Raw genomic sequence first — 23,327 nt, 5'->3', positions numbered from 1 at the left:
AGGCATCACAGGTTGAGATGAGAACAATATACTGGAAACAGCAATGAGATTAGAAAATGAACAATAGCAGCAACAATATTAATGACAAAAGTGTACAGAAGAGAGTGATTCACACGCAAAAATGCTCATTACAGCCTGGACAATAAACAACCCTGGATGAATTTTCTCAGCTGGAAGGGACCCCTTCTTCCTGGAAGACACAGACCCTTTGCCTGCCCCCAGCAATGACATGATGGGGTGCACAATAACCCCTGGGTCCTGGCCATGCCCCCTCCGGCTACTGCAAAAAATGCACCCTGTCCTGGCTGGAACCAGGGGAAGTAACTGAGTGCCACAGGTCTCACCTTGAGCTTCACTGCTGTAGAATTATTAAACTGGACCTTTATCTCCTGTCTGTGTATCTTTACACGATGCTTGCCTGGAAGTCACCTCTGCACCTGTCATGCCCTTGAGAAATTAATCTTGGTATCATCCTGAAAATGAATATTATTTCACTTTAACCCTAAAATATCTAGCATAGAATCACAGAATCATTCGGGCTGGAAAGGATCTCTGAGACCATCGAGTCCAACCTTTGACTATGTTGTCCCCTAGACCACAGTAATGTGCCATGTCCAGGTGTTTCTTGAACACTTCCAGGGGTGGTGACTCCAGGAATGGCATGCTTTATGGCAAAGCCAGGAACTGAACATAAACTCCTCCAAGCCAAGACTTAGCCACCAGCTATAAACTCTTGAGATGCTTGAGAGTAAACTTTTCTGTTGCTATGGCAGCATGAGGTCTCAATTCATATTTCCTCCTACAAAGCCCATCAGAAAAACCATACTACAAGTAAAAGCTACATATCATGGTCCTTAATTTAATCAGGAACTGTCAACAATTACCTATACTTTCAGAAGTCTGAGCTCAGCCTCTCACAGAATCTGTTCTCATGTAATCTTTCCTTCTTTTTCTGGTTAATTTGGACATGATGGCAGTCATTCCCTAACAGGGATCAAGCAAAACCTTCAGGAACTGGCCCTCTGGAGCAGCGAAAGAGATTGTCTCACAGACCAAGAGGAAAATGGAAAGACACAGAGCTGAACCAAATAGGGTTAAACAAGGAAATGGTGGGAGTGGATTCCATTGTTATTTACTTTAGCCAAACCCTTGTAAGGCATAATCTCCTTGCTGCATTTCCCTGCTTTTCTTCCTCTTGTTTCTGCATGCACAGAGAGGTCACTAGTAGAGTCATTAGTAGGAGGCAGCCTGGCTTGATGGCTAAGCTATTGGATAAGGAACTCTGGGCTCTATCCCAGCACAGCCATGAGCCTGATGCAAGACCTGGGCATCTCCTTTCAGTTCTCTGTCTGTTAATTTCCCTCTCCTTTCCCCACACAGGAACATCTGGTTCCTTCATTTTGCTTGAAAACTCATCTAGGCATAGGCTGCTCTTAATGAGGTTGGGCACAAGGCAGGGCAGTACAATTGCAGGCTTGGATGTGGGGTTTAGGTATGCTTGCAATATAAACGATAATGATCTAAAACCCATCTGTGCAAAGGTAATCTTTTGAAGGAAGGGGTTTCACTCCACAAATGTAGGACTGGGGACCCAGAGGTGGGGAATGTAGGAGGTCCTGATGATCTCTGAGAAATGAGGAAAGCTGAAGCAATGACTACTGCACAAATGGGGCATGAAAACCAATTCTCTCTTGCACTTGGAGACAGCATCCTCCCATTTCCTTCTTCCTTTTACCTTTTGCTTTAAAAATAACAATTATGTTTTGCTGGGTTTTTTTTTTTAATTACCTCCTCTGCCCTCCTCCCTTCTCTCTGTATCTAGGTCATACTCATCTGACCTTATGCTCCTACTTTTCCTAGCATTTGCCTCTCTATCTTTGAGGTCTGCTTTCTCTAAACTCTCTATTCAACCCTCTCCAACCCCATCATCTCCTCACATTGTGAGTTTTCATTAATTGGAGAGAAAGCAATAATCAGAGCCCACCCAGTACAGTTCTTTCCACAATGCCCAGAAGGATCTGTGTTTGAAGCATGTTTTGAAGATCATTGTAAATCAGGAAACAGCAAGGTGGAGTGAAAGGAAACTGGAAAGAGCTCTCAGCTTACGAATGCATAAAGCAAGAACACAGGCCCTCACTCCAGTAATCTGGAGCCAACAGTTACTAGACCAAGTTCCTTGTGCAAAAAGTCATTATTATGACTAACCCATTCTGTATTTATAGAGAAGTAACGTTAGAAGACAAACAGTTCAAACAATGCTCTTGCACTAGATGTTCTTTGCTTTTTTCTGCATGTGGTCTTTTATTCCAACATTAATTGTGGTTATAAATCATTCCCAACCTGCTTTGGAATGATTTACAAAAACTTTGTGCTGTTGAAAACACAGACCACTTACATATACAAAATATAAAGCACTCAGCAACTCCAGGGGTAAAAAATACCACATATTAGGAATCAAACCCACAGAAGATTTAAGAAGTAATTATCATTAAAACATTTCTCTGTCTGCTACCACAAATGCTTACAGGTACTTCTGCAGAACACAGAACACTGGACTGGGCAAAGCCATCACGGACAGGTGTCTTTGAGAGGTGCTTGAGCCAGGAAAAGTTTTGTTTTCATAAAGGACAAGATCTGGAGATGAAAGAATCTTGGCAAGACTGAGTGGTGACCAGGATAGGGAAGGATTGTGGACACTTAACCACTGTCTGTGACCGTCCAGGCCAGAAAGGATGAGGCCAAAAAGCTTGAAAGGGAGAAGAATGGATAATATTTCTTTTTTTTTGCTGCATCGAAACATATCAGCCCCACGAGGGGGAATGTTATGTGAACAGCCAGGGGTGCACATTCCCTTGAGAGCTGAGGAATGTGGGGCCTTGGCAGGCAGGCCAGGTGCCAGACTGGAACAGAGCAACCTTCTTGCAGCCTCCCTACGTTTTGTGGAGTGGTAGGAAAAAAAAAAAAAAATAGAAAGAGCTTGTTAAAACACACAACTTTCAGATCAAATTTTTGTCCTGTTTCACTTTGGAAGTCTCTTGAACAACCTCAGGGCTTCAAAGCTGAGGCTGCAAATCTTGCAATTCCCAGAAAATGCTCCTGTGTTTAATAAGCTGTTTTGACAGAAATTCAAAGTGAAACTAAAGATTTCTCTTGTCCTAGCATTAGAAAATGTGACTCTGATTTGTAACTCCATATCTGACCAGACAAAAATGTGTACTCTGTTAAAATCTGCAGATTGCTCAGACACATTGGCATGAGAATAACTCTGGTTCCCCTGCAGTCTATAGCAGAAAATCTCATTATCTCTAGTGGAAATACCTTTGGCTAATTTTATTTGGAAAGAAGGCGCTAGAGAGTGGTGTCTGACCATCAACACAACAAACCTGTTACATGTGGCCCAGCTACGGGGCAAAATTACTTCTAGTTCATTCTTTTCAACCATTCCACCACACAATTAGCCCTTGGAGTGCTTTGTATCCTAAGAACATCTGAATATGGGCAAGAAGGTAAGCACAGAGCAACTGAAATACCATTAACATGAGTGATGCTTATCATTGGCTTATGGATGCCATGATCCTGTGGGTCAGACTTTCTTGACCTGGGTAAAATTTTGCTTGCTCCTGAGGACCCTGTCAAGGTTCCCTGATGTCTTGCCTTCAAGGACTTCAAGCATGTCACTACACATAACCTTGTTAACTGCTCCAGGAATCTTGGAAACAGGGGATCAGGCCTTTCTACCATCACCACAGTGAGACATGGACCAAATCACTCCCTCTGTGACCACACTTTCCATCCTGGGGCACACGGATATAAAATGCACACAGGTACAACAATAAATACTGCATCAAGATAGGGAATATTTCCAAAGAATTTCACTAAATAAAAAATGAAATCTAACCCAGCAGAGACCCCTGACAGGTCTCGTTTTCTTTTAGTTTTGTTTGTCTTCCTTTGTCACACCATCTACTGAAATTCAAATCTGATGTAGACTTACAAAAACTGCTCCCACCTTGCCGTGGTACTCAAATGGCAGCCTGTCCTTTCCCATCCATTCTAATTAATGTCTCTCATCACCAAACTTTCTTTACAATTAAATCTCAAATATTTGAAAGTTAAAATGACTGAAGTGAACAGCCCTGACTGAAAAAAGTATAAGTTCTCCCATTTCTGCCAGTCTAAATAAGAACATATGTGCCCTTTGGAGGCTGGAAAGTTCACTGGAAAAGTTCCCTAAATCTTCCTGTTTTGATTATTCTGGTTTGCATGGAGCAGACCAGACAGTATAATTCAGAGGTTTCATTTCCACTTTCATTTCAGCCCTTCTTTTCTACTAACTACCCCATTTCCTGAATCATCCAAAGCAAAGTGAGCAAAATGAAAACACTCCTGGAAATCTGCAAATCAGTAGATAAAAAAACAGGTTGATCAATTTGCTGAGATGAAATGGACTAGAGGTTCTTTTCAAAGAATCAGATAGCAAAAATGCTTATTTTTACAGTAAACTCTTCAATGATCCCAGGATTTAAGAACTCTTCAAAAAAGCCCAGGGTTTATGATTTTCCTTTTCTTTTCCCCCCCTTTTTTAAATTTTCCAGTCGGTATTACTGTGAGTGCTGGTCAGAAAATATGTTTTTCCCACCTTGGAAAGGACAATAATTCAAATACAAAAACCATGTGTCCCAAATGTTAGCTGAATTTAACTCTAGACTTTCAAAGCTCCTCTGAAGCTCCTGTGGTCTCCTCAGTAGGGAAACAAAGAAAGTGCATCATCTGCAACCAAGTCCCGCCAGAAATTTCAGACAATAGGGCAGAATAAGCCCAAAAGACAAGTCAGTTTTAGGTTTTGTGTTTTTCTGCAGCAGTTTTGAAGTAAGCGCTATTTCTTAGTCTAAAGAGAGGAAAAATTCTCTGTTGGAAGCTCATGGCTTCTCTGCTTTAGGCTTTTTTTTCGTTGTCCAAGACCAGCCCGCATCCAGCCAAGAGATGAATGAAGTTTCCCCAGGCCCCACCTAACACTTCAAATGAAGGGCCACCTTCTGTCTCATGGGCAGAATCATAAGCATAAAAGGCATGCTTTTGATGCACTGAGAAATCACCAGACATCAGATGGCTGTTTATCTCATAAAACATCACTTTTTTCATGAAAATGGCTTTCCTGCTTAAATAATAAGACTGAGTCATATCTTAGTTGGCATGGAATAATGATATGAAACATACAGCTTGTATCCTTAAAAAAAAATTTGACTTCAAAATACTGGGCTTGACTGCTGCATTAACGGAAGGACAACTGCAGGACGATTGTTTCTGCAACGTCAGGCAAGCTCGAATAGCAATGCAAATCTAGGAGGAGGATTTGTACTGCTTACCAGCACACTGATTGTTCTCATCCAGCTGGAAGCCGAAGCGGCAGATCAGGGGCCGGGTGGCCGTGGGGTAGTTGGGCACGGGGCCGGGCGCGGGGGGCGGCGGGTACACGTTGGAGTAGGGGCTCAGGTAGGGCGAGCGGTACACCGGGTTGGTGCGGGGCACGCACAGGTAGCCCCCGTTCTGGTTCACGCACACCATGTCTCCTCTGCAGGCCTCAGGAATAGTCCGACATTCATCAATGTCTGCAAAGAAATTGCAAAGGTTTAAAGAGTGATCGCTCCTTAATGGGACCTATCAGGAAATAGTTCGCGTGTTTTTTGCATAGCGTTGCAAAATAAAAAATTATATTCTCCATCAAATGGCTAACCCTTCCTTATGGAGCCGCACTTTGAAGTTAGATTGTACTAAAACAGGAAACATCTCTTATATTCAACATATCCTGTGATCTACTCGTACTATTAGAGGATAGAGGGAGAGGACAAAGACTGCTTTGCTATTCCATAGAAATTTAGACACTGATTTACACATGGCTGCGGCATGCTACTGCCTGTTCCTGCTGGAGGGTCTGTCCAAACCACAACATGCAGATCAGGATTTCAGAAACTGATGGTTGGTCTGCCCAGCTGTGAAATTTGGATCCTGCTTTGGAAGTCTCGAGATCCCTCCCTCCGAGTTAGGGACGCTCAGACCTGGAGACACAGTTCAGGCCTCTTGCTTTGATAGAGATTAAATTTAGAAAGATATAACTGGTTTAACCAAATTGAGCATTCCCCTGGTTCTTGGGCCACAGAAACAGTAGGCTATGGCAGGACAAACAATCTGCTGCAGGTTATTCCCTTTCTGTTTGGGTCACTTTATGGCATGTAGAAGATGCTGCCCTGGAGACTGAATGCCATTGACAAAAAGATGCTACTGGGCAAAGGGCAGATTTCCTTACAGTACCTCAGCTCAATTTATTTGGAGTTTCAGTTTCTGAGAATGGAAGACTTTATTTGAGCCTGCAGGTAACAAAGGACAATAAATCCTGAATTTGAAGGAGAAGGAGGGTGAACAGCCCTTGACCTTTGGCAGCTACACTGAGCTTCTATGAAAATGCATCATTGTTGTTTGAGTAGCCCTGACAGCCTGTTAGTATCTCAACAATGTCAAAGATCAGTGCTATGTAAAGACACACACACACAAACACATACACACACATATTTATATATACACATATTTTTTGTATATGCATGTATACAAACACACATATTTGTCACACAGTAAGAACTTTTCATCTAAAACATAGTAAGAGCACCACAGTGTTAACTCAATAAATTCAGGAATTCTGAACCCAAATTTAGATGTATTGATTTAATTAAAGTCCTACCTAAGCATTGCCCAGAGGCACGGTCCAGGTCAAACCCATTAGTGCATTGCTGCTAAAATGAGAGAAAAAAAAGGACACTCAGTGATGGTGAAATGAGAGATTTGCAGAGTCAAATGCTCATCTGGATTATTATGATTAGTACAATTCTTCAGCAGGGTACAGTACATCAAAACAAAGCTCCTTCCCCAGAGGACAGTCAGCAAGCCATGAACCTGAGGCCTCAGCACAGGTTCCAGCCCCTTATCTCAGGAGTGGCACCCTCAGGTGATGGCAGTGTCAGGCTGCTCCTCTGCCCAGGGGTCACCAAAGTGTAATGAGTACAGGGGTACAATGTGTTATGAGTTGTTAGCGCAGAATTACAGTCTTCTAGCTTGGGGTCTTGGTTTTGCCAGAACAGAGGGGCTCATCTCGAAGGTCCTTGTTAAATCTCCCGCAGGCTCTAAAGCTCCCCAGACATCTCATTCAGCTCACAACACATCAGGCATTGACTGATCTGGAGCCACAGTTGAAACATAACAAGCTTAAAAAAATAAGGCTCTTCCTTTCCACCAAACCTTGTAGTTTTTAGAGGATAAATCTTTATACAACACATTCTAGGCATTCGAGGTTACTGGAAGCCTTGTTCCTTCCTATTCTGCTGGTCGCTATCAGGGCTGCAGCCTTGAGTCTTCAGTACCTCCTCAGTGACCTCAGCATCTCTAAATTGTGAAAGTCCTGGTGATAATGGTTTCAAAGCCTGTTAAAATGATTCTCAGCTCTTCCTAGTTTTTGGCTGGGCCTCCATTTATTTAGCAAGTGGCTAAGCAATTGACTCAAGCACAGGATCTTCCAGTAAATAGGTTGTACTAGGCAATGTAAGCAAGAGATATCCAGGAAACAGGAAACTGGAGCTACCAGAGGGCAGAGGGATGGAGTGTGTCCAAGATTCTTCCTTTTTGGTTGTTTCTTAATGATAAAGACACTTATTTTTGGACTTTATGGATGAAATGAGTGGAAGAGTAAAGTACTTAATTGATGTTTGGAAAAGTAGTAAGTTGTAGATGGGAGACAAAGGGTTAGAGGGGTGAGTCAGTGGAAGTGGGTCATTGCAGGAACCAGGGACAGGACATGAAGTGAAACACATGGCACTGTTTGGACTGCACCTGCCACTTGCACATATGAATACACAAAACCACTGCTAGAAGTGTCAGACAAGTATGGAGGAATTCTGCCTTCATTTATTTTGGCATTCCAAGATGTTTTGGTATCATACTGTGGAAAGCCAAGTTATTGTAATGGGAGAATGTATAATCACCCTCATGTTTTAAAGAATGTATGTTCTCTACCTTTTGTTCTCCTTTTTGTGTACGTACACTACACCTAGGTTAGCTGGAAAAGCTCAAATAGTTGTTAACAAAATTATTTTGTTTTGGTCAAAAAATGATGATTCAGAAACACTGAAACTACTGTAGGACTGGTTTCAACAACTTTCTAGAACTTTATTCTAGAAAAGATTCCAATATTGTCAAAATTACCAGTTTTAGTATCTTCAGAAAGAACTCATTGCTGTTGTTTCAGCTTCAGGTTGCTTTTTGAAAGCAACATCAAAAATCAATTTATGTTACAAGATGTTTTTATAAAAATTCTAATGCAAACAATATTTTTAAAATTATAAAAACAAACCTTAAAGACATCTCAAAAATTCTCCAGGGGCATGAAAAGCATTTTCCATACAGATCCAATAATCACAAAAATATCAATAAGCATGACCTGTGCAGGAAATTTTCAATGTAACAGAAGAAAAACAACTACATTTCAGAGGCTTTTGGCAAAGGTATTTAGAAACACAGCTCTGGACGCCGAATATATGTGGACTATCAACTAGAAATCCAAACAACATGCCTTTGGGAACAGTTTTTCCTGATTTAAAGTTACTTGGAGCCCGAGCACACAAAGAATGATTCTGCTATTTCAAGAACTGGACTGCTTTACTTCCATCCATCCTCTTGAACAGAAATGGGTTTGGGCATAAGTGAAAATGAAAACTGGGATACAGTCATTCAGGATCACAGTCCAAAACTAAACAGTCTTAAGACTTGATCCTGCTATACACAGAAAAGATGTATTTCTATGAATGAATTCTCCAGATATGGATGTTTCTCACAACAGAACTAAGCGGTCTCTGGTTTCATGGCATAGTTTTTCTTATTTCCTGTTCCAGAAGTGCTCAGTTTAGAGGCAGAATCAGATTTTCAGTGAGGTCCAGGTTTCTACAGGGATATTTTGCTGAGCTGGCAAGGATGAGTCAATAAGCTCAATCCATGTTCAACTCCAGAATCCTGCTGGCTCCAAGTTCTCCCCTCTAAACCCTTAGACCACACAACTTCCTTTCCATGTAAACCCCAGACCACAGAGCTTCCTATCCACCTGCTAGCCAGTTAAGTTTCATGCCATATAGCACTTCAGTACAAACCAGTACACACATCTCTGCATGCACCTCTCACCTGTGCTTTTCCAGGGCTTGAAAGGCAGACAGCCAGTGTGAAAGCAGTCAGTATCCTGTAATGTGCATAGAAAATAGGCTGAAAACTTCTGATATCCAGGCTTGTTACATAGAATTAAATACACATGGACAAATTAATTTCTAGTGACACTTCAGTGTATTCCACAGTTTTGCTAACGTGAATTTGGCCTTTGGAGAAGGAGTAATACAACTGTGGGCCAGATTCAGGTCTCAGACCAGTGACTGACGGTTTTATGCAACTGGGATTGAAACCAGACTGTACATGTCTATGGACTAATCTAATTTTTATGACACCCCATGCAGCAGCTGTTAAATGAACAAGTGTGCAATATTCAATAAAGCGGGTTTTCCCCTCTCTGACACCTTTCTTTTGCAAAAATGAAAGCTTCTCTTGCACACTGTGCACGTTTTACAGATGGGTAAACCCAAGCAAGGCCCTGCCTAAGCTCACAGTGTGAAGTGTTGGCAGGGCTGCAGACATGTCACGCAGGAGGTCCTGAATTCAAGCCAGCTGCTCCAACCGCTAAACCGCATTTCATCCCCAGGAGGCTCTAGATCAGATGAATCCATTTTCTTGGGGCCAGATCCTGTCCCTTTGCTCAGTCTTGAAGGAGACACACTGTGCCAGGTCACCAGCTACTAGAAGCTGTTATCTTCAATGGAGCCTTCCCCAGGTACATCATCTTCACATCTAGTGCTCCCTACTGGGTCTCTCTCCATTTGAACTGAAAGATGAGGCTCCCTCACTAAAAGAGCCCTATGCCTATTTTTGGAGCTCGTTACCTGGAGCATAAAAGTTATGGTCAAGTAACCTCCCACCTCCAAATATTTACTAAGAGATAGAAAACCATGAAAGCTCAGTCAGAAACTACTTTTTTCTCGGTCCTGTGGATTTCAGTGTATTGCTGCTGATTTATATAAAACTTCCTACTACCATTAGACCCACACCTTGCTTATCTTGGATTGTAATTCTAAATGGCAATTGGATACAATACATTCCCACAAAACCAGTACAGGAAGCAGGGGATATTTTAGGTAGCTTTAGTTCAGCTACCCGTGTGAACTGCCAACTTTCTCTCTTAGAGCTGTCCCTGATTTCCAGAGTGCAAACTGAGCTGCTGAGCAAGACCTACAAATGCATCAGACAAAACCACACATAATGACTGACACATTACAACAAATTTGACAAGCTCTGAAAAGTAAACATAAAACCCTAAAACGGTTGTTCAAAGTGCTGTGGAGACAGATTGTGCTCGTTGGTGACTTTTGAGTGACAAGAAAAGGCAAACTCTGCACGGAGTTTTCCTTAGAGTCCAATGTAAAGCATTCAAACTACAATTTTGTCCCTTTAGGCTTGCACTTAATTTATTGATTCCTCAGATCTTTTTGAAGAGATTTTTAAGTGCACACTTCTATAAAGACTGCATACTCACTTTGCATAGAGTGAGAAAAGCATTGGGAGGGAATACAACAGGTTATAGGAGAATACTGACATATGCAGCAACTGGGCTGTGCTGCACATTGCTGCAGGACAGTGCACGATAGCAAAATCCCCCATAAAACAGTCAGACAAAACTCAAACATTTTTAGACAGTCTTTAGTTTCCTTTGCTACAAGATGATATATTCTTTCCTTTTGGTGGGGGAGTGACCTTATTGCCTCATACGTGTTCTGTCTGCACCCATGATCTCAATTTGCTCGTTACTTTAGATCTAAAATCCCCCCAAGAATTATTAACAGACATGCAGCACAACCTATCAACACTACATGCAGCTGGTCACAGTAGCTTGCCCAGCAGGCAAAATATTTTAAACTAGCAATTAACTTCTGCAATAGTAACTAATTAACTTCAATCAATCACTGTAGCCAGTGGGATCGTTGCTGCTGCAGTTCAGCACTCCCGCAGATGCGCAGAGTATAAGCACAGATCAAGAAGGAACTCGTCAGAGACAGCACAGCTTTAATAACAGGCAGATCGTCTTTCCCCACCTCTGACCATTGAGATCCCATCTCTTTGCAAATGGCTTTTGCAAGTGGATTGGCATAACATGTCCCTGCCACAGCTATTTTCCACAAGCAGGTTTCCCGTCAGTAAGCAAAGAAGTTTCATGCATACCACTTACCTTCTTAATCCTTGCATGTCCAAAACCGTTGGGGAAAGGTGGAAAAAACCCAGAGTCTGTGCTGATGAATAACTAGAAAGTTTTCCAAACATTACCCTCTGCTAGCACTTCAGTTTCTCTGTCATTTATAGTCCAAAGAATGAAATGGCAAGTAGTGGAGAAGATCGGGAGCCGTCTGTACCTCCTCAGACACTGGAGAGAATACAGAGAAAGCACCTGGTTTTGCTTAGTTCTCTTCTGTAATTCAGCATTAAACCAATTGGAGGAGGAATGTTAAAAATGAACACTTCATTTTCTAAGTATGTTAAACAATGCAAATGGGGGCCTCAGCCTGGGACAGCTGGTTTAGATTACAAAGCTCACCAACTGGCTAGACTCCTCACAACAACCTCGAGGAGCCTGCCAGGATAAAACACTAACAGCTTGAAGGAAAGCCTCTCCCGCTGCAAACTTCACAGTTAAATGTGCCTCAGAGCAGAGAGCACCGTTATTGGACAGAAACCCTTATCAAGGGACTGGAGAAGGGAAGGGATTGTTTTCCTTGCTCTGAGAACAAAAAAAGTCAGGCTTTTTTGGAGGCCCTCTAGCTGGTGTCCTGGACAATGAATATGCAACACTCGCTGCTCTGTGCCAATGGCATACTGATGAAAGGTCTGACTGACCCTCTGGGAGGTGAATAACTCAAATTCATGATGATCACAGCTACAGGAACTATATTGCTTGGGGATTATTTGAAAACAGGAATAAACAAATTAAACATTTCAAAGGAAAACAAATGGCTTGTCTGCAAACACTGGCTCTTTTTAAACTGACCCCATGCTTAAGGGAGCAGTTTATGATATGAAATATTTCTTCAGGAAAAGCATAACTTGCAGATCTCCAGTTATGACTGAAGAGGAAGGAAATAAAGTACTTTTTCAGGTGTTTTGCAACTTTGCCACGGGCAGAGCTTTAGTAGGTCAAGAAGAACATTTATGGGATGTGAAAGGTAAGCAATCAGATGCAGCAAAGATTATAGTGGATCCAAAGATGAACACTGAAATTAAAGAAAGACATGGACATTAAACAACTACTTTGAATTTCTGTTGAGTGTCCCATTTGAGAAAGCCCTTTATTTCTAAGGAACTTGAAATTATTATCCTACATCTCTGTGTAACAGATTGAGAAACAGAAGTACAGTTGACATAACAAATAATAATAAAATTTGCCTCTAAGCATTGATATCCAGCTTGAGATACAAGGACTGAGCTGCTTTAGAGGTGCTGAGCCCCCACAAGTTGTATTGGAGCCAAAGGGAAGCTCAAGACCTCTGTATCTTGTTAACTGGCTGTAATTGTCCAAATTACCTTTCAAAAATGACAGCACCAGAGGCTCCAGGCCATTTCTGACAGTTTGTCTCTCAGTTAATTTCTTGCATCACTTGCACTGCATAGAAAATTAAACACTCACCTGGAATCATTCAAACAGTGTCTATACATTGGCAGATAAAAAAGATCCAATTTAGTTACTTTAAATAAAGCTCCCAAAAGCCTAACAAAAAACTCCCACAAGGGACTTCTGAAGAAGCTGCTGGGCATGTTGTGAAGTTTTGTCATGGGTCAGAAAACAGGCAAGAGAGGATAGAAAGCAAAGACTAGGAAAATTTTCATTGTGGCAAACATTTAACAGTGAGTATTCTCACTGCTCCATACCACCAGAGTTTCTCAATACACTCAATAACCTGGAGAGCTAACAGTTTTAAGAGTAGCAATGCTTACTGTATGTTAGAAGTGTGAAAAATCTACTGAAACAATGAGAAACAGCTTTACAGGAAAGCAAATGTGTTCTGTGCATCTAGCTGTGTGGACGAAGAGCTTGCTTCATCTGATAATACTTCACTTGCTAATCCCCTGAATTTTTCTACAATCACATGGTAAAATCATTGCATGCATGCCAGAATCACTGTAGGAGCGCAGCACCAGTCTGCTCCCAAATAGTTGCCTCAAAGTTCTCATCCATCAGCCAACTGGCAGAGGTGCCCCAGCCCTGGAGACAGGAGGTGAATCCAGATCTCACCACCTTAGGGGCTCCCTTAAGAAGAAATACTGTACAAATGTTTTGATTTTTCCTGTCTCCATCTGACAGCTGGAATGGATAAAAACCAGAGTATAAAAAGTGTACCAAACCACAACCTGGCTAGTTTACAGCTTGGTGACTGTTTTTTTTCCAAAATAAAAGGATTTGATGTTGTGGCTAAGTGGAATTTCTGCAGTACCTTTCTGTAACTACCATCAGTCACAAAACAATGAGATGCAGCCACAGCCTTTTCACAACTGTTTGGTATGAAGGGTTGTATAAAGGAAGGATTTTGTGGTGCATAAGCCCCCTTTTGTTCACCCTATAAAAATGAACAATTTGTTGCATCTTTCAACACCCTGCTCTGACACCTTCAGCATTTATGGTTAAGATGTTGGCTAAACTTCATATGTAGTGGTGCTCTCACTTCAGTGGTCTCAAATATCCCTCCAAGTTATAAAATCCATTACTTTATTTAAATTACCTTGACATTGCCTTTGTCTTCATGAGGAGGTGCAGAACTGTCCCCAGTATAAAAGGGGGCTCTGTTAAACAACTATGTTCTCAAAGTTTGCTTTGTGCATAGCTAGGGTTGAAACCATATCTCCAATTAAGACTTGGATTTTGAAAATTGTGTAGTTTATAATAAGGGGGACATCAAATGTATTGTATAACTTGACTCTCTTTGGATGGGACAACTGCACATGTGAACTGAGCTATGCTCCTGCAGATAAAGCACAGCATTGGATGAACAGGAGCCCTCAGCACTGGAGAACATAATTTGACAGATTCTAAATGCTAAGACAAAAGCTGTAAATAGGTCAGGGAACTTAAAAATAGTTAATTACACTTAGCATCCTGAACAGAAAATCTTCCTTGCAGAAACAAGTCTTCTTCCTCTAAGTTTCACAACATTTAATCTCTTTTTTTAACTCTGATTTTGTTCTTACATTTCCCCAGAACCACATCTGTCGAACACCCTTCTTGGATGTTCTTGTCATTTTTTAAAATTACCACACTCTGAACATTTTCAAGAAATTTTTCAAACTGTGAGAAGAGTGAAAGCATACAAGTCTGTATGGTGGTAGATCTGTGAGCCCAAAGTCATTCTACATGCCAAGTCATAGACATCTTTTACCCAGCCACACAGACCTAAATTCATTAAAGGAATTTTCCAATAACTGACATTTTAGGCACTGCATGTCCAAGCTTTAGATGCTAAAAACATTCATTTTGCTCCTATCAAATCTTATGGAATCAAATGTTTTTACCAGCAAAAAAGGTAACACAGCAAAACTGCTTGGCACTTGCAGAAACAACAATGTTTTGATAGCATCTAAGCTTCAAGAGATTCACAAGTTGAGCTTTTGCCTGACTGTGGAGATTGATCTAAGTGTTCCTGGAGACTGCCAAGTAAGCAGGCTTTTGAGATTGTCACATGTTATGTTAAAACACAGGCAGTGATTTGACACACGCACATTTCACCTTACTGTCCCTTGAATTACCACCACACAGGAAACATGGTGTCAAACCCTAATTCTGCCTGAGAAACGGCAGGGCTCATTTCTTTCACCCAGGAAAGAATCTCTGTTGCAAACTCCTGGTGTTAGGGGAGGTTTGCCTATAATTTTTCAAAGACTGCCTTAGATTATCAGCTGAGGTCTGCTTTGTTCACTGTCTGAATTATAATTGCCATCTCATAACATGACTGATGAAATAACCTGTTCCAGATGGCTCAGGCCAGACGCTCAAAGGCACAGTGCTACACATATTTTCCTTTCCTAGCCAAACATAACACAAGCTAGAACTAACAGTGAAAATTAACATGGTATATAATTGTAAAGACATCAGTAGTGCTAATTAAAATGTACTGGGAATGTAGGATCCCTGAGATGTTGTGGTGTGTTGATCTGCAGCTCACAATACAACTTTTAGGAAGAAGAAAATGTAACAGTTCCTGTTGTGCTGCCATCTCTTGGGGCTCAGCTGCTTCAACAGTTCCCACCTGCACAAGATATCCATGCAAAACAGAGCCAATACAGCACCCCCTCCTTCCTCCTGTGCAGGGATGCCACCTGTCTGTCTGAGCCATGTGTTCCTTTGGGCACAGCACACTGCTGATATCAATGCTTCCAAAGAACAGTGTGCTGAGCCCCACTGCAGTGTTGTCTCACAGTGGCCCAAGCACATGGAATAAATACTTAAAATCATTGGTTTACTCCAACTCTGCAATTTTGTCCTGATTTCAGCTGGGGTTAAACCACACCACTCCGCAGCTGTACTCTCTTTACAGGTCTGTGGTCACCCTGATACCAGTTTCTAACAGCCAACCTCTTTCAGGACAGAAATTACCAGTGGAAAGCCCAGGCATCACCGTACCCATCCTGAAATGCAGCTACTTTAAACATGGACTAATATCTGACTCTACTGCTTTGAAAACATTACCTGTCCCTTTGGATAGGGAGTATTAGGATCTAGCAGGTACATACCAATACCCAAACAGTTTAAAACAGCCTGGTGAACTGTATCTACTGTAAGACAGAACCATTTCTGGAATATTCCCTTTAGTGAGATCAGGTTTTTAGTTCACGATCACCTGTTTAGCTGTAGTACTTTCTAGGACAGTCTAATAAGATGCCCGAGGCAAAAAAAGAGCAATATTCTTGGAAGAATTCTTCAGTATTGTTCAGGGTTTTTTTAACAAATAAAAGTAAGGCAAACAACCAAACTAAATTATTACTGTAACTTTCTCAGGAAAAAAACAGAGCCTTTCACAGCATTTTTGGTCTATGTGACAACTCTCAGCAGAGAGTAATAATTATTCATGGTAGTAGTTTGCAACAGCCTGCAAAATTCTTGAGTTTTCAATCCTTAGATGACTGACATTTGTATTTTTAAAATATTTTCCTGTAAAAAGAGCATGGAACATCATCCTCTACCTAAAGACAAAAGATGTACTTGAGAACTCCCATCTCCCCCTTGGTTGCTCTGAGTATCGAAGAACAAGGTGCCCCAGCCCACTGTTCATATTTTACTTCTTTTTCTGTTAAATCTCAGCATAGCTCTGGTAACTGCAGTTCACATTTTGCCTGAAACTAGACAGATATTTTAGTTTGTTTTTGTTTATTTTATAAGATTGACATGTACATAAACTGGGCTGTAGCCTTCTCTGCATTTTTTTCAAATGGTCTAGACAATGTGGCTGAAAACAATGCTCTTTAATCTTGTGACAAAATGTTTACCAGCTCCTTTTAACAGCAAGCATAAATCCTTTATGGCCTGTTTCAGCTAATAATGACCTTCCATAAATAAAGACCTAAAACTCTGAATACTTCTGGACCAAGACTAAAGTCTGTTTCACTGTTGGAACAAGCCAACATTCAGTCTTCACAAGTGCCTGGGATACATAAACCATTGGGCTCCAATTACGACCAGACAGTTAGAAGTATGTACTAAAACCCTCCTTAGAAATATTCAGGACTGATTTATTTTATGCTGAAATACCTCAAGACTGCTGAGTCTTTTGCAGTTTCCCAAGCCCTTTACTAACACAAGCACCACACTGGGCACATCTGGCAGGATCAGGTGGCACCTTAGAGCAGCTGACTGGAGACAGTGGTTCACCTTTACTGGTTAATCTGGCAGCTTTCCCAGGCTGCTGGGCATCAGTGCCAGTAAAACATCAGCTTCATCTGTGCTTCCTCAGCTCCCAGGTACTTTAATTCCACCACATGGGACTTAGGGGGGTTTTGTGTTTGGGGTTGGGGTTTTTTTTCAGATTTAGTTGGGCATCCTTTCTCCTTTTTATTCTGCTTTGGCAATTCACCTTGTTTTTATCCAGAGCAAAAGATCAGCCACTGTAGCCTTGAGCATATTCTGTGTTTTCCATTAAAACACTTCAGGTTCTGAATAAACCCAAACAAGTCTGTGGAAATGCCATCTCTCAACAGGGGTGTTTGAATGTTCACAAGTATGTGCACTATTTTTATAAGGGCACCTGCCAGAACCCTGGTGATGAATCCAGAGTAGAAAATATTTGACATCAACCCTTTCTTCCAGAGCTTCTCTTCTTCCAAGTGGTGGAAAACATTCCCTTTTTAAACATGCTTCACTCTCATGGGTGAATGAATGCAATGTAAGCAAAGACTCCTGGCTTCTTTTTCCAATAAGACACTTGGCACATTTTTGGGTATTTTCCTTATCTTAAGATCTTTGGGGTTATATGTTAGTCAAATACAGGAGTAACAGAAAGTTCCCTTATAAGGAGAGAAATAATTTTTGACTGTTTTATACTTTCTCAACTGCTTTCCTAGGCCCAGAAGATATTTATAAACCTTTCTTTGATTTAAGAACTACTACATTTAATTTACTTATTCCCACAGCAGGGATGACACCATTTCACAAATTACCTGTTTACTTTTGTGACCTAACCATGCCATTCATAAGAATTGGCTGGGAAACTGGGTGGTAAACATGATGTGTGTTGGCTGCTTGTTTTCAGACATATTAGTCACTGCTCTGCAGCAACAAGTGCTGCTGTAAGGCAGCAATTTAGCATGCTGAACGCAGAAATTCCACTGAACAGGGAGGTACTCCCTTTTCCTAGTTATGCTATATGTGCTGTAGAGCTTCCCAAGTCTTCAAACAGGATGCAGTTTCTAACATAGTCTTTTGTTTTTGGTTTTTTTAATATCTGCTGGCTTTTGCCTTGAGTTGCACTGGTTGCCACAGCAGAAGGAGATGAGCAGTACCAGGAGTTCCCTGTTCAGAAGCAGCCTGGCCATGCCCAGGGCTTCCATCCATTGTGGGGTACCAGAACCTCAAGCAGCTATATGAAAAATCAGTGGAACTAGACCCACCTTCCAACAGAGGGACTTGCACTGCAAATGGAGTCCATTGCCAGAGACTGATAAATCAATCAGTCCCCATTTTGTCTACAGTTCCATAACAAAATTCAAGTTGAATTGTGCCAGATAAAGAAAATAGAAAAGAACAAAAACTCTGACAGGTTAAATGTGAAAAACAGAAAGTCAGGCCAAGAAGGTTTGAGAAACAAATCATAAGAAGCATAAAAGCTAATAATAAATTCTTTTTCAGACACACCAAGAGCAGGAAAACTGCCAAACAGTCTGCAAAGCCAATAGATGAACAAGGTATAAAAATAGTGCTTAGAAAAGATAAAATTACTGTAGAAAGTGAAATGTTTCTTCTTTATCTGCATTTGCTAGAGAAACTTCAAGAGATTACCATAGTGGAATAAAAGAAAAAAAAAAAAAAAGGAAAGAAAGAAAGAAAAAGAAGTAAAACCAAATCCAGTTTGGGAGGATATATCTGAACTGAAATGCCAGCAGGAGAGGTTGTAGAACAAATCAAGAAAAATGAAGAAAAACCATTCATCAGAACTCACTTGACATTTAGAAATTAAGTATCATTTACTGAATTAAATATGACCATTTGCAACAGCTGAATTGTTTATCTGAATTGCAATCTCTCACAAAAGTGCCTTGGTGCTAGAAGAAGTGAAAGCACCAAATACAATCCTGTATTTCATTGGTTTATGTATAATGAATAATAAAATACAGAACAATAAGCCCAAAATATCTGGAGATCAGTAGCAGAGCACAGGAGACAGTGAAATTCAGGATGAATTTCATCATGGAAAGGGTTATTAAGCATTGGAATGGACTGCCCAGAGAGAAGGTGAAGTTACCATCCCTGGAGGTGTTCAAGAAATGACTGGATGTGTCATTAGTGCTATGGTCTAGTTGATGTGATAATCCATCAAAGGTTGGACTCGATGCTCTTAAGGGTCTTTTCCAACCTTAATGATTTGGTGATCTTTTAGGCATCTTTTAGAAAATTTTTTAGATTTTCTTGGAGATTATCCTTAAGAACTACGTATCTCAGAAAAATAGCTCTGCTCCATGTAGAGGTTTAGAGGTTTAATTTTGCATTTACTCTAGCTCCATGCACTTGAAACCAGCTCTAGCCAATTCCATTTGAGTTTCTAGTGAAAATTTTTCCTTTCATGAACTAGATTGCCTAGTCCCATTTGGCTAGGGCAGTGAAGGCTTCAGGTTGCCAGCAAAGCATTGGGCTATTTAAATATCTGTACAAGACAGTTGGAACCACTGATTCAGTTCAGGAGAAGAACAGAGTACAGCAGGCTCCTGGAATCTTCAGCCCTGCCTACTTGGCAGGTTCTGGGAAGCACACTCTGTTCAGAGTCCAGTAAGGACAGAGGTACCACCTGCATCCCTTCTGCCTACAGTGGCACTCTCCAGGCCCTTCATCCAGAGCACTCTGCAGACAATGTGCTATTCAGTCTGCAGCTGGGTCCAGACAGATCTGGCAATCCTAGTTATGACTCATTCATTTTCTTTAGAATCCTGTACTCCTCAAATTTTTGTAGTTTCATATTAAGCCTTCTCTAAGTTAGCTGAAAACTGTTACATCTGTTACTGTCCTATTGTCAAAAATAAGGCAGTGTTCTGTTTGCCTTCATTTTTATTGGCACCCACTACTTAAGAGTAGAGTGAAGTGCAGTCTAAATATTTTCCAAATCTATTTCCAGAAAAAGTTTCACTTTTAATTACTATTTTTCAGTGCTCCAGTCTAACATTCAAACCACTTTCCTTACTATAGTTTTATTCCTGCTACAATTTAGCATTATATCCATGGCATGGCATGTAAACCAAAACACATAGGTGAACGAGAATCAACTCGGTAATTTACTTGTAGTTCTGAAAATACCCTTTTATTACAAACAAAAGCATCACTTAAATACTTTAATACCTTATAACAATAAGGAAAAGTACTGCAGGAGATAAGGAAACAGTTTTACATAAAGGTTAATTTTACAATCTGTGGTTGGCTTTCTTCATGACTCGTTGAAACCTGAATCCCTTATTTCCCTTTCTCTATGCAGCTTCTTGGACACCTGCCCCAAACAGTGTCTGGAACCACTCTCATGATCTTTATTCTCCTGAGAAAGTGACCTTATTACTCTCTATTTACCTGAAAGGAGGATGTAGCCAGCTGGGAGTCAGCATCTCTTCTTCCAGGCAACCAGATGAGAGGACAGCAGCCTCAAGCTGCCCCAGGGAAGGCTCAGGATGGACATCAGGAGGAATGTCTTCACAGAAAGGGTTGCCAAGCAATGACACTGTGCCATGGTCTAGTTGACAAGGTATGTTTGGTCAAAGCTTGGACTCAGTGATCTCAGAAGTCTTTTCCAACATAATGGATTCTGTGAAATAATGTTTGCAGCTTGCATCTGTTATACTTGCTCCCATTTAGGAACTAATATTCTTATACAACTTTTTGTTCCTGATTTACTCAATACTGCTACTACCTCTAACTGTTGCTCTATTTACATCCAGTTGCCACTTTGTGGCTTAGGCTGAATATAATTTTTGGTCATACTACACTAACTGTTCAGGAAACTCATGGACTTAGGCTACCTAAGTTGTACAAATGAGGATAGCTTTATTTAGTTCTAAAAATCCAGCTGCCTCCACCAAACTTAATGTGGGCTTCTGTCTTTCTCTGCAGTCTTGAAAAGGTCAAAATAATTTTCAAAACTTTAGAACAGCCTTAGCTCCCTACTCCCTAATTTACAAAAAGGTAGATTTGAAGTGTTCTAACTCTTGGGCATTTGGTTCTCAGAGGGTTGTTTAACAGTGCTTCCCTTCTAGGGAGTCAGGAGATGCCACTGGTCAGTTTTTACTGCCTCAAAATCAACCATCTGACTTTGCTCACCTTCTAGGAGAGCCTTAGCAGAAGCTGTCAAATGACAAAATATGAACAGCTTGAAGCGTGTTACACACTTCTTTTTCCTAACCCCTTGGACCATTCCATCAACAAAAATTAGATACTAAGTGGTTGTACTATAGTGCTGGCTGATAGCTACTATTTCATAAGTGACATGAAATAAATAATTCCTAGCTGCCTCAAATCTGTAAAACCTCCTTGGTCTGTACTCCCATATCTGATCATGCTGCAATTCAATCCACCTTGCACAACCATCTGGAAATTCACTCGGGGGAAATGCAGGCAGAATCTGATGTCAAAAATGAAAACCTTGGGGTTAACCACATGGTACTGTCAAGATTCCCTTTACCTTTGTACTGGCAGATATTCAAACAGTATCCAGGCAGATCTCTGAAGAGTGTCCTTTACACTGAGGGAGACAGAACATTCCAGTTTGTACAAGGTAAGCTCACTCATTTTGTTAACAAACACAAAACAGGGGTATAAATAACCTGTTTCCCTGATACCATTGGTCTGTGGCCTGTCAGTGCTTGCTGCAATACCACATGTCACAGGGCTTCAAAACTCTTTTCTATCAAAAACCCTCTAATAATAGTTGACCATAATTCAAATATCGTTAATATTTTTTCACTTTTCCCACAGACTACAGATTGTAAGAGGGTAGGGTTTGATTAGATACTAAAAATAAATTCTTCCTTGTGAGGGTGGTGATATTGGAACAGGTTATTCAGAGAAGCTGTGGATCCCCCTGCTGAAGTGTTCAATGCCAGACTGGATGGGGCTTTGAAAAACTTGGTCTAGTGAAAGGTGTCCCCGCCTATGACAGAGAAGTTGGAAATGGATGATCTTCAAGGTCCCTCCTAAACCAGACCATTTCATGATTCTATGAAAAATCCAGCAGTATATCAACACAAGCAATACGAAGAGCTTAATTAACTGAAAAGTCTTTGTGAGGTATGTAATAATGTGAAATACTTACAAGGCAAGCATCTTCCATTCTGTCTCTTCTGCTTTAGCCATCAGTCACTCCAACACGTAGTCCAGATCGCCTGCCTTATTGGTAACTACTTATGCAAAACAGTCAAGAATGACAAAAAGAAACAATAATAAAATGCAGGGGACTGGCACTTGGTAAAAAACCCAGTTATTTCTACACTGGTCATTATAACGTGTGAAATTACAATGCTGTGACTAGCTGGTGTAATGCAGGAAAGTTTAAAAACTCCCAAACCTCACACTGTGCATTCCTTTACAGTGGCAACTAGAAAGATCAAGCAGTTACTTCCTTCTCTGTGCATGGAATGCAGGATAAGCAAAGAACAGCAAAAAAATTAGAAAGTCTAAAGAGAAGAATGGAAAACCCTAACCTTCATTTCCCCCTTACATCAAGCTTGCAAAATGAATCTATTACTAGAATTCTGTTACTTTACAACTAAAGATAATTGACAGCTTGTTAGACCAAAACTAGAAGAATCAGACACCTTTTGCTCCTGGCAAAAGCCACAGAAAATAATTACATTAAATGAAAAAATGAAAAATTTCAATTGCTGCACCTTGTTCATAAATTCCAGAGATTTTTTCCTCATGCTGCTGTGTGAAAAACCCACACAATCAACAGGACAGACTACATGAGTCACGTATGTACATGTGGGAAACTGGTATAGCAACTATATATGGAACAGTTATCAAGAACAAAGTAAACACAGAAGAAAAATTAGAGGAAAAAAATATCTACTAATCATTCAATGAAAACAAAGCTTGAATGTTTGTAATGGTCTGTGAAACATTCAAAGAAGGAAGAAAGAAAAAAGTAATGAAGCTCTTCTATACTTTTCTGCACAAAGGTACTGCCTTGAACACAGAGCCTAGTTCATTTCTAACAAAGCATCAAACCTCACCACTGTACCTGTGGAAAAAGCCCTAGAAAAGAAACCTCTAAGCCATGAGGATTTTCTTCATAGTTCAACAGAGCTCACCTTCTAGGACTTAAGGACTGAAGCCTTTTGTATGTCTGCTGTAGAAGATTTTTGTCTCCATCAAGGAGATTAACAAGGAACTCTGAAGTTCTTCAGCAACTCTGCTTGGTATTAGATTTCCCTCTTCAAACTCATAGCTTAGTGTATAAATAGAACTGATTTAC

At 40.7% G+C, this 23,327-nt stretch overlaps 1 protein-coding gene across 2 annotated transcripts in view; it reads right to left on the bottom strand.

Annotated features, from left to right (window-relative positions):
- FBLN5 (fibulin 5) overlaps positions 1-11,771 on the bottom strand; it is a 45,415-nt gene extending 33,644 nt beyond the window's left edge. Inside the window, exons 1-4 of one of the 2 annotated variants that reach the window (XM_084208061.1) lie at positions 11,360-11,771; positions 9,217-9,271; positions 6,734-6,785; positions 5,367-5,609 (exon numbers count right to left, since the gene is read on the bottom strand). In XM_084208061.1, coding sequence (XP_084064187.1) covers positions 5,367-5,609; positions 6,734-6,785; positions 9,217-9,271; positions 11,360-11,451 — 442 coding nt within the window. In that variant the 5' untranslated portion in view covers positions 11,452-11,771. The remainder of the gene's footprint in view (positions 1-5,366; positions 5,610-6,733; positions 6,786-9,216; positions 9,272-11,359) is intronic. The other variant, XM_084208062.1, reaches the window with a different exon arrangement.
- Positions 11,772-23,327: the final 11,556 nt, after the last annotated feature.

This window comes from Fringilla coelebs (genome assembly GCF_963513975.1).
Source record: "Fringilla coelebs genome assembly, chromosome: 6".
NCBI lineage: Eukaryota > Metazoa > Chordata > Aves > Passeriformes > Fringillidae > Fringilla > Fringilla coelebs.
This window is presented reverse-complemented; position numbering and strand designations above follow the sequence as displayed.